Source organism: Labrus bergylta, chromosome 15 (assembly GCF_963930695.1).
Source record: "Labrus bergylta chromosome 15, fLabBer1.1, whole genome shotgun sequence".
NCBI lineage: Eukaryota > Metazoa > Chordata > Actinopteri > Labriformes > Labridae > Labrus > Labrus bergylta.
The window spans coordinates 11,100,548-11,111,275 of NC_089209.1; the positions used below are offsets into that span (position 1 = coordinate 11,100,548).

General features: G+C 38.1%; 2 protein-coding genes across 3 annotated transcripts; both read right to left on the reverse strand.

The window, feature by feature from the left end:
• Positions 1–96: 96 nt before the first annotated feature.
• erh (ERH mRNA splicing and mitosis factor) lies at positions 97–3,045 on the reverse strand. Its single transcript, XM_020641522.3, has 4 exons — positions 2,888–3,045; positions 2,407–2,494; positions 953–1,073; positions 97–862 (listed from the first exon to the last, which is right to left on the reverse strand). Exons 1-4 carry the CDS (start codon positions 2,888–2,890, stop codon positions 760–762), a joined length of 315 nt encoding a protein of 104 aa, XP_020497178.1. The 5' UTR covers positions 2,891–3,045; the 3' UTR covers positions 97–759.
• Positions 3,046–3,355: 310 nt separating this feature from the next.
• Positions 3,356–8,773, reverse strand: paplnb (papilin b, proteoglycan-like sulfated glycoprotein). 2 transcript variants are annotated; one of them, XM_065963444.1, is made up of 13 exons: positions 8,635–8,773; positions 8,380–8,451; positions 7,898–8,007; positions 7,533–7,593; positions 7,320–7,422; positions 7,022–7,152; positions 6,507–6,824; positions 5,952–6,128; positions 5,713–5,863; positions 5,547–5,627; positions 5,014–5,170; positions 4,838–4,916; positions 3,356–4,027 (listed from the first exon to the last, which is right to left on the reverse strand). In XM_065963444.1, the coding sequence occupies exons 2-13, from the start codon at positions 8,434–8,436 to the stop codon at positions 3,746–3,748; spliced, it is 1,707 nt and encodes a 568-aa protein (XP_065819516.1). In that variant the 5' UTR covers positions 8,437–8,451; positions 8,635–8,773; the 3' UTR covers positions 3,356–3,745. The 2 variants fall into 2 exon arrangements, with proteins under 2 accessions (XP_065819516.1, XP_020497195.2); XM_020641539.3 differs by having other exon boundaries at positions 3,356–4,030; positions 8,635–8,771.
• Between the last annotated feature and the right edge of the window lie 1,955 nt (positions 8,774–10,728).

Here is a 10,728-nt window from a genome sequence, read left to right on the forward strand (position 1 = left end):
ACAGTAGTTTCTCTCGGTTGAAAGAAAATGTTACCCTCTTTTTTTTTTCTTTTTTTTTTTTAAACAAATGGTTATGAAAGTAAAAGTGGAGACCAATCAGAAAGCAATAGTTTATTTTGCTTTAGACAAAGAAAACTGTAACTGAAGATACTGGTTGAAATCAGATGCAATGCATAATTTAAAGTTTACCACCACAACAACAAAACAAAAAAAACCTCATTATGGTAGGCTTTAGTAACAATGTTTAATAACACTTCAAATATTGGAAATAGTGTTCTGGGTTCAGTGACATGAATGGGTGGGTATGTCAGGCTGCAGCATTATCTCTTTTTAAAAATAAATCTGCATTCGCATTCCACAGCATGTACAAATTCAACTTCCACGAAAAGCTTTATCAAAACAAAGAAAGTCACATAGAAAAAAAAAACAAATCCCAGAATTGAAAAAATTGTAAAAACAAAAACTGTTTAGTTCCTGGTGAGCTTTTCTCGAAGCAGTGATCCCTCTCAATCAATAAGTTAGTCCTTGTTGCCATTATCCTTATTCTAAACCGATTGTAACACATTTTTCTATATAAAAAGGCAGAAACTTCTGATGTTAACCCAATTTTCAACCCCTTCCACTTCCAGAGTACAATATATCGTGAACCCTTTCCTTGTCAAACTGACATGTCCTTTTACACAGATCTTCAAGATGCTGTGGAAATGTTATGCACCTTGAATTCCTTCCAAGTGTGTGGCAAGACAACTCCTGACGCCTTTACTTTGACGCCTGCTGAGCCTGACGCCGCAGCAGGACATATATCTTCTCCTTGATCCAGTCTTTGTTGTATGGTTGGTATGTTTGTGTGTCAGTTCTGTAGCTGTAGGGGGGGGGGGGAGAGATAATTATATTATGTAATATTTGTTTTAAATTAAATTCCACATGCATTTACAAGGGATATTTTACTTACACAAGACAGCTTAGATCTGCCAAGTCATCGATAAAGTCAAACAACTGACTAATGTCATAAGTGATGGAGGGACTGTTTGGATTCATCCTCTTAAGATGCTCTTCATACATTTTGCAAACGCCTGAAAGAGAGATGACAAAATGTTAAATAAAAGCAAAACCAGTTCCAAAACTGTGCATCTGAAATTAAGTACTAAAACTGTTAAATATCATTTTTCGATAATCAACTTGTTGTTTTAAGACCTAAGGGTATAGAGGATAAAATCATAGTTTTTTTGTTGTTACAGTGGATGACTGATGTGGTCCCTTACTCCTGTTTTTTGTGCATGAGGTGTCTCCTAACATGTAGCTAGACATTATACTTAACTTTCAAGAACAAAGAAAGAACAATTTAATCATTACATATTTATGTTAGTATGTAATACACAGAAAGAGAAGAGAGAACTTTATTCAAAATGACAGTGCCAGAAGCTCCATAACTACAGGACAAAAATAGGAGAAACACCAAAGAGCATCAGCAATAACAGTATGGCATGGCAGTTGCAGAGCTGCCCCAGGTGGGTGGGCACAGGTGATACTGTGTGTGCTGTCACAAAGACGCTTTAAGCTTACTATGGGGATCATGCTACATGTAAGCTTGCTGCTTGGCATTGTGGTGTTGTGCTTTGTTTTTGTTTAACATGAACTCCTACTCCTCCTCCTCCTCCTCCTCCACCTTCTGGACTGTATTTGTCTCTTTTTCTCATGTCTGTGCTTTCTTTTGGGTTTGTCTTATATTTCTTTTTTGCTGTTGCCATTTTGGCCAGGCCTTACTCGAAAAAGAGGTCATTTGATCTCAAGCAATTCTGCCGGGTAAAATAAAATATTAAATAAATTAAAAAATTGTGAGTAACAATTGCATGCCAAATTGATGCTAAATGAAGAAGTAACTCTGTACTGTGGGCTGCTATGGATGTACGGTGTAAAAGCTGTACAGTCTGTAGGCTGCACTGGTGTACGGTAAGTATTGGGGAAAAATGTCTCTGAATTGCAGCCAAAATGTTTATTGTTGTGATTTGGAAAAGATGAAGTTGTCACAATGATTACTGAATGTTGGTTTAGTCTGCATTGTGGATTTTAAAGGCTGTGTGTGTGTGTGTGTGTGTGTGTGTGTTTGTGAACAGATTTGCCATTAAATAGAGTGATTTAATGAATTATAGACTAAGTTGTTTACTGAGAAATGTATCTTGGTCGTGTGTTGCGAGGTTGAGTGCATGCCGATATAACATCACTGCAATGTAAAATGTATAAAAAGGTTAAATGCCTTAAAGAAAAACAATTGAATAACAATAATATAAGAGATTTCAAAAGGTTGGTTATGGCGGGTATAACCTGCTACAGTTAAAAGATAAACTAATTACACTTATACCATGACAAAAGAGTTTTGTGATATAGTGAAATCAGATGAAGACTTACCCTCCATACATTCATTCACTGACTCATAGTCAGCATATGTGCGGCCCTCAGGTCTCTTGGTTGGTTGAACCAGCAAAATTGTGTGCGACTGTAAAAAAAAAATGATTAAACACATTTTACTTCAAATATTACAGTCTTCATCACAACACCTACAGTTTTGTGTTTCTACCTCACATTTAGTATAAGCCCCGTGTTGTCTTAACCCTCTCAGTGGTTTCATCACAAATCAGGATGCTAAGATGATATCTACGTCTGAAATAAATACAAAGGCTATTCCATCACTCATAGTTAGGTTGACAGGCGGTGATTACCTGTTAAAATGTAACTAGGTTTTCATCACAAAGAAGAAAAAGGACCTTTAGAGTAACGTAAGTAAACGTAGCCTCGTAGCTTGGTAGCTTCGTTACGGGTTTTCACGGGAGCTAATATAGACAGACCTGCAAGCATTTACCTCTAAAAACATAAAACAAATTCATCTTACCATGTTTCTGTGCTTCAAGCAGACCGTGTCTACTTATTAGGGATGGGGAAAAAAAGCAACAACTTGATGAATTTTAGCACAAAATGCCCCGTGTGAATTCTGCTAGCTGTAAGATCAAAGCGTCACAGAGGAACTGAAATGAAGTTTTTTTTTCCGGTGTTAAATGATTCGCCTTCAAAATAAAGGTTTTGTTTCAAAATAATAGTCTTGCATTTATTCCATAGACTTGTAAGTGATTTATTCACGTTGTCAATTTTTTATCTCTATCTACGTTATAATATTCTGCCACAAAAATGCATGTCCTTTGTTTAAATCACTTTCTATAATGTAATGTTTTATATAATAAGTTGGCTACATGATACGTTCCACAATTTAGTAGAAAAGACCAATATGAGAAAAAGAAGTAAGCCTATGTGTCAGGTAAACTTGGTGCAATTGGTGCAAAAACAGATGGAGACGAAATAAAAATAACAGTTACCATTAAAAATGGAAATTTATTGATTGACAATAACATTGAAACTGTTTTTATTTTAGTCCTGATCAATAAGCCAAAGCATCCATGAATAAACAGAGAAATAAAACACCAAAAGGGGTTAAACAGATAACAAAATGAGGACCTAAGAACCAGAATGGAGAGCTGGGATCCTTTCAGCATAAATCTGAGGGGGTCTACATCATCTTTAATGTAAATTCCTGTTTAAAAGACAGGTAGGCCTATGTGGTGAGTTTTTCATAACATGTTAGTGCATGATCTCAGGTATGTACATATTATGTGTGTAAAAAAAAATCACATGATTAACTTCATAGAGATGACACTGTATTATTTTCAAGATTTGTAGGCAATAAGGGAACATATGGTTATGCCCTTGCCCTCAGGGCACCCCTGGGTGGCCCTCTCCTGGGGGTCTCTCTGCGAGGTGGAGGTGGGGGCTCCCTCATCATGCTCCCACACTGTCTCTGGCATGCTTCCAGGGACATAAAGTTATTGCCATTGCCCTGGCAGCTTCCAAACCAGAACTCGGTACATTTGCCAGCAACTGAGTCATAGTAGTAGCGGACCTTCCAAGTGTCACAAGGGCCCTCGTCACGGGGAAAGCGACACACATCACCAGTGGATGGAGGGACAGGAGCCGGTGTGTCCTGCTAAGAGAGAAAATCAAGAAGCGAAAGATTGTAACTCTACTTACAGATTTGACTGATATACAATATGGAGCAGAAAGAATTCAGAGGCTGAGTTCTATTTTTAAAATGGGGTATTCCAGTGCTTTAGGATTATGAGTTCTTGAAGTAAGTCGACCTGTGACAGACACATTTAAAAAGGTGATTCAAACTTATCCTATGAAAGAGGTATTCTAAATCACTCACTAGTTTAAAATCATGCCCCATGCAACATACACCCAAAAACTCTGGATAATCTTTTTCCCATAATGCAGTTAAGGTGAACATTTTTAAATAACTTTTATTTTCATCTGTTGTCCTGTTCATAATGAGTGTTGCACTTATGTGTTTCAGGTTCTTAGCCATTCAGTTGTTATCATTGGACCTTTTCCCTATCGATCAGCAATGGTAAGGACAATTGGCAGTAACAACCAAGAGCGACATCAGGCCATATGTGGATCACATTTGATAACCTATAGCTACCATCAGTTAACCTCTGACTTTAGAATTCAAATACCTCATCGCTACCATTACTATACGCGACGGTAGCTAATAGGTCATCCTGTTTTTAAACTTCAAATCTGGCCAGATTTTAATAAAGTATCGGCAAATTCTCCATGTTTTCACAACTTAAATCCTGAAACAAAGTATTATTACTTAATAGGAAATTTGAGCTTATACCCTGAGCATTACATCAGAAGAGAATGGCTTTCAGGTGAATATGGTATATATTTCCTTGTCAGGTGGAACTCTTCATTATTCAAATTATATTTGAATAATTATATTTCGTACCACAGTTGGCCGGTACTCAGGACATCCAACTCTTCCAAATCCTTGAGCTTGGGTCACCCCATCCAAACAACAGCCGTATCTAAAAAAAAATATATATATATATATGTACACTGAATGTTGGAAACACTTTATGAGACATATTGATAACAAGAACTGAATCCATAAGCAGTAGTTACCTGGAGCGGACACAGTCATCTTGGGAGCAGCCCTCGCCATGGGGCCCTCTAGCAGAGGTTTGACCGTCTGGACAGCAGCCATAGAATGACTGAGCACAGTAAGGAGTAATCACAGAAGGGTATGGATCGTACACAATGTTTGTATGTGGCCTGGACGCTAAAGAAAGCAAACACAGACAGAGACATGGTCAAACATGCGTATTGCAACTGTACATTCCATAGCCCCGAGAAAATATGTGCTTATCCTTTTTAGAAGGTTCAAGATTAAATCTGGATCGAGCTAAATTTGGCTGGTTAATTTTTCAGACCGTAAACATTGCTTTCAGTGGTACGGTATTCAAATAAACTCCTCATACTGCTGTGCAATCATGGTCTAGGCAGCAGTAATTATAACATTAAGGCACACTATCTTTACTGTTTTTGGAGTAATATTTGAGCTCAAATAACTGGTTCTGCACTTATTTAAAAAAAAGTTGTACATTTTGTTCACTTCTCAGGGGAATCGTTTCAACAAGGTATCCCAGATGACGTACCATAGGGTTCTCCTGGAACGTGGGGCACAAATCCTCTCACAGTGCTTTCGTGTGCCCTTGGATCCTGCACACTTGGGACCACTAAAAAAAACAAAAAACAAAGGTTGATTAAAATAAAAGCACAAACAATTTAATCAGCGTGTGAACGTGGTCAGATTTGGCTCACATTGTGCTCCGGGGCAGGCCTGTGAGTTGCATGATTCCACAGAGACTGGTCTGCTAGCTGCTCCACAGCGGGCCTCTGGGTAGGGGTTCAGATCTGTATCAAAACAGCCCACTCTCCTCTCCCTCACACCACCACCACAGCTTCTGGTGCACTACAGAGACAAGCCAGGAAAGTGTGAAAAAACGCAGAGATAAAATAGTGACAAAAGTTGTAGTTGTGAGATGAGAAATTACAAATACCAGTCCATAGTCGGTCACGTGCCAGGTGATGTGCGTATGGCAGGCAGGTCTGCGGCAAGTCTGGACAGAAGCAGGTCTGGCCAATCCACTGCAGGTGCTTTCAGGAAGGCGTTCACCTCTTGACCCCACACAGAACACCTCCCTTGTCTGCTGCCCTTCTCCACAAGTCACAGAGCACTGACCAACAAGATATAAAAAAAAATCAGTCCAGCAGCAAACAGTAACTGTTTTAGATATTAATATATTACATCCCAATCACTTTAATAGGTCAGTACAGGCTTCTATGTCACAAGAGTTTTTTTTTTTCTTCATCAAAAGTTTGAAAACTTGATAAGATTGAACATAATCTTCAAAGTATCCACAACTATGGGACAGTTAAAAAAAAATACAGAAAAGTGGACATTTATTGGTGTGTATGTTGTACTTTTGACTGTGTTGTAAGGCATACTTTACGTTTATTCTCTTAGATCTACTCCAGAAACAATAAGCCATTGCTTGTTTGTATGAGAGTAAAAACAGAAATATAAGGTTGAGTTCTTTTTATAGGGTACAAACCGCACTGAAGCTGGACACGCTGTACTCAGCAGCACAGGCGTGCATGTTGCAGGCCTGCTGGCTCTGTGGTCTCTGCAGGCGCTGGGTAATGCAGTAAGACTCTTCCACCACACGGGGGTTGGCAGAGTCCTGAACCCAGCACTCAATGCTGCGATACTGCATGCCTCCACCGCAGGCAGCAGAGCACTCTCCATACACACCAGTTTTGTAGTAGTATGAGAGTGTTTCTCTTGGGTGAGGAGCAACTACAACAGGAGCAGCCGAGTGTACAGAATTAGTGTCTTCATCCAAGCCCAAAAACTCTCCATGGGACAGTATCTAGAGGAGGACAAATTATTTCAAATGTCATATAAAGATGAGGAGAGTTGGCATTTGGGCTTGTGAATTTGGATTACTGATCTTATTTTCCTTTAACTGGGAATAACAAGTCCAGAAAAGATATGCTATAGATATACAGTTCAATTCAAAGCGCAGAGACTCTGTGATTTTATTATAGATTATAGTTTTGTTCCTACCCTGCAGGCACCATCCACACAGATATCGGTGCGGCCTACGTAGCACTGTGTCCCATCCACGACTGCAGGTCTGTGTCTGTAGAAAAAGTTTGCCCCCCTTGGGACACAATGCAACTCACAGGGATTGGATGCTAAAGAACAAAAAAGATCCAGAAAAGTTATGTCATAAACAATTCATAAATCTATTAAAAAAAAAGTTAAATATAGACTGCCTTGAAGATCCAAGGGTGTTAAATTCCATCACGACAAAGGTATTATGCCATCTAGAATCATGTGGCATATATAATTGACCAGTTACCTCCATAATAAGGCACCCATGTGTGTTGTTTGCTCTGAAAGTCCGTTCTGTCCAACTGGGAGCACTGCTCCTCCCTGAAGTCCCTGGATCCAACAGGACAAGCCTGTAATTATGCAAAGTTTGGGATTATGGGTGTGATTTATTTGTGTAGGTTGTGGATAGGTTGTTTTTTTTATATAAAAAGGCATAATAAAAGTATTTAAGGATAATTACATGCGTATTACAGGTGCGATAGGCTTTGGAGGATCCTAAGCAGTTGTGTCCTCCATCAGTCCTGCAAGAGAAAGAAAAGTTTACTATTTGACACAATCTCTTTAAAATAGTCTTTTGAAGGAATTCATTGGGCTTAACTGGTCATGTCAATAAAAAAAACATGCCATGGGCATAACTTTACATAAATTATGTTTTGTAATAGAATAAAGTAAGACTAGATTAGGGACATAAAATATGTTGTTAATGATTAAAAGCAGAAACATAATACAAACTATTGTACAACTTTTAAATCATGTGTAAAAAAACTAAGTATCTCACTACAAATTTGTATCTATACCCTAGCATGTAATGTCTTAATGTCCTACCTTGAAGTGATACATTTCCTGGTCCTCATTGCCACTCCTGTGCCGCAGGTACGACTGCAGGGCCCGTAGGCTCCAAACTCTCCCCAGTAGTCATGGGTTGGTTGTGTAAACTAAAAAACAACAAAAAAACAAACACACAAGAAAAATATAAAGCCTCTAGAACACACAATGCTCCCTCTCACACACCATATCATAACCCACCACCAACCACCACCACACACTAAGAGCATGCTACAGACTCCGAAATAGATGCTGGAACATTTAGCCACAAACCGTCTTTCCTCCTTGACAAAAAAACAGCATCACATGAGGGCACATGTGTCAGAGAGGTAACATTTTTTTGTTGTTGAGATTTTGGACATACTGTTCTTTCTTGTACTTTGCAATTTCTACGCATGGAAAAGAAAATATGAGTGCCATCGTATGCCAACCAACGTATTTGAAAATGATAAGATCTTGTGAATACTAAAAGTAAGACTCACAGTGAAAGCCGGTACAGCAAGCAGCTGCAGGAGACCCAGGATTTGTAGGATGTTCATTCTGCAACTGCAGAACTGCCAACAGAAGAGAATAGCAACTAAATAATGACACTTTCAATGTAATTACTGATTTACTTTATACATAATGAGTTCCTAAATTCCTGGAATTACCTGATATTTTTTTACACATGCAAATTGCTTCAGCAGGATTTATCAAATAGCTTTAAAAATAAGTCCTCAGAGTGTATTTTGTCCTACCTCTCAAAGTTAAATTTCCCAGCTGGTCGAGCAACAGTCCAGAGGGACGTGCAACGCAGTCTTGAAGGTGGGCACTGACACCCAGCTTTCTAGCTCCTCACCCTTTGAGCTCACACACACCCCAGCCCAGAAAGTGTCAGGTTTCAACCACACAGAGGAACCATTTTTCCACCGAATATATACTTCTATTTTGAACATGTCTGCCGTTAAGACCCTCAGGCTATGATACTTTATGTGCTGGAATTTTTCCAAATGTTCTAATAGGTACCTGTGTTTAACTTAAAGAAATGATCAATACTGAAAAAGTGCATTTGTGAAACTATTTAGTGAAATCAACGTGTTTTCAGAAACAGATATTAAAGAGGAGGATAACATTTTGTTCACATGTATGAATGGTCACCCCACCAAAATGAGTTTGAAAGCTAAAAAGTTAAAGTTTCCCGTTGATTGATTTTTTTCACGTTGTACGCCACTGAATGTGCTTTTCACACATCCCATAACCACTAAATACAGACCAATAAGTCACAGCAGAGAAGCTGGCGGGAGAAAAACATGGCTTGAAGATCTATTTATGTATTTTAGTGCGTAACCACAAAGGAGTGTGGCCTGGATGGGAAGAGAATATGGAAGAGTCATCAAATTCAGTTAAAAAAGAAGCTCGAGGAGCCATCCAGGCTGACAAGAGTAACAAATACTGAATACTGGTAGTTTAAGCTGTCAACACAGAATACCTTAGTGATGGAAATAAAGGATGAGTGTACGTTAGTGGGTGGGCTGAAAAAATATATAATGACAGCAGACATAAAAGTAAATCATTCGTTGACACGCAGCTAGTTTGGATTTGTGTATGGTCTTGTCATCATATCAAACACAGCGGCAGTAGCACCTGGCAATCTAGCAAAAAGCATCCTACAAATTGCTGTCGAGCTCATAAAGTTCAAATTTGGCTATAACAATGTTATTCTTGCTTTGATAGCATAAAAGCAAATACAACAAACTGTAGGCTACCCCTGTTAATCATATAACGTTCACTTTTTACTGAAACAATTACTTCGTTGCATCGCTATAGCGGGAAAGGAATACAACAAATAGTCACACTCATAAAGTTTACTTTTTACTTAAACAATCACTGTCTCTGACATTACACTCAGTGTGGGAAGCTCCAATGACCATATACTTTGTACAGCTGAATTCCAGTTTTTTAGTCAGTTATTTGCCTGAAATCCCGAATCCTAAATAAGTCCTAAATTAATCCTGAATCCTAAATTAGTAGATCGAAGAGAAAACAAAAAGGACAATACATTTTGAACAATCCAGAGGGACATATAACGTATAAGTTAAAACTACATATTAGCTAAAATAACAATATATAAGCTACTATAACAACAGCTTACATTAGCAACCAGCCATCTAACTAACATAGCTAAAGTTAGAATATTAATGTTCACATGTGTTGGGCCTATTCATGATATGACTTAATGATGATAAGAAAGACATTAACAGACTAACTAGATAACATTATTGTTTGCTATAAGATTATGGCTAACATTACCTTTCCAGCTTGATGATAATAGAAAATGTGTTAATAGATTTAAGTTAGCAAAAAAATAAGTTATAATGTAGCCTACTAAATCCATTAGCTTCCAACAACAGCTAATGTTAGCAATAATGTACCTTGTTGCAAGATAGCGTCAAAAATAGCTAAGAATTTACAACTACTGTATCGTAGATAAATAGCAAAGGTAATGTTAGCATTTAATCATGACTGAGCCAACAGAACTGCAAGGTCGCTGTTGTCTGATGGTAGCTATTGGTTAACATGATATGTTTTAGAGGAAAATGGCTGCTGCCTGAATATTATTATAATATAATTGCTAGAGGCCTATAACAGCAATGCACAAATGTGACCCATATTCAGCTCAGAAAGTTAACTTTTTGCAAAAACTAATGTGACATTGTTGCGAGCTAACATCAAAGCAACACAAGTTGTCCCCCTTTTAAAGTCATAAAGTTCAGATTTTTCTAAATATTCTACATAGCCTACTGTGTTGTCGTAAGTCTTGTTTAAACTTTATGGCTATTTTTGAGGCTGTA

What these genes read in the sequence shown, in the direction of transcription:
- erh (XM_020641522.3), bottom strand. An exon ending in AGTGAATGAATGTATGGAGG is followed by an intron (nt 1,074 to 2,406) that starts GTAAGTCTTCAT and finishes TCTCTCTTTCAG; the next exon opens with GCGTTTGCAAAATGTATGAA. An exon ending in GCAGATCTAAGCTGTCTTGT is followed by an intron (nt 863 to 952) that starts GTAAGTAAAATA and finishes CCCCCCCTACAG; the next exon opens with CTACAGAACTGACACACAAA.
- paplnb (XM_020641539.3), bottom strand. Translation starts at nt 8,436, where the DNA reads ATGAACATCCTACAAATCCTGGGTCTCCTGCAGCTGCTTGCTGTACCG. An exon ending in AGGAAATGTATCACTTCAAG is followed by an intron (nt 7,594 to 7,897) that starts GTAGGACATTAA and finishes TTTCTCTTGCAG; the next exon opens with GACTGATGGAGGACACAACT. An exon ending in GTGTGGATGGTGCCTGCAGG is followed by an intron (nt 6,825 to 7,021) that starts GTAGGAACAAAA and finishes GTCCTCCTCTAG; the next exon opens with ATACTGTCCCATGGAGAGTT.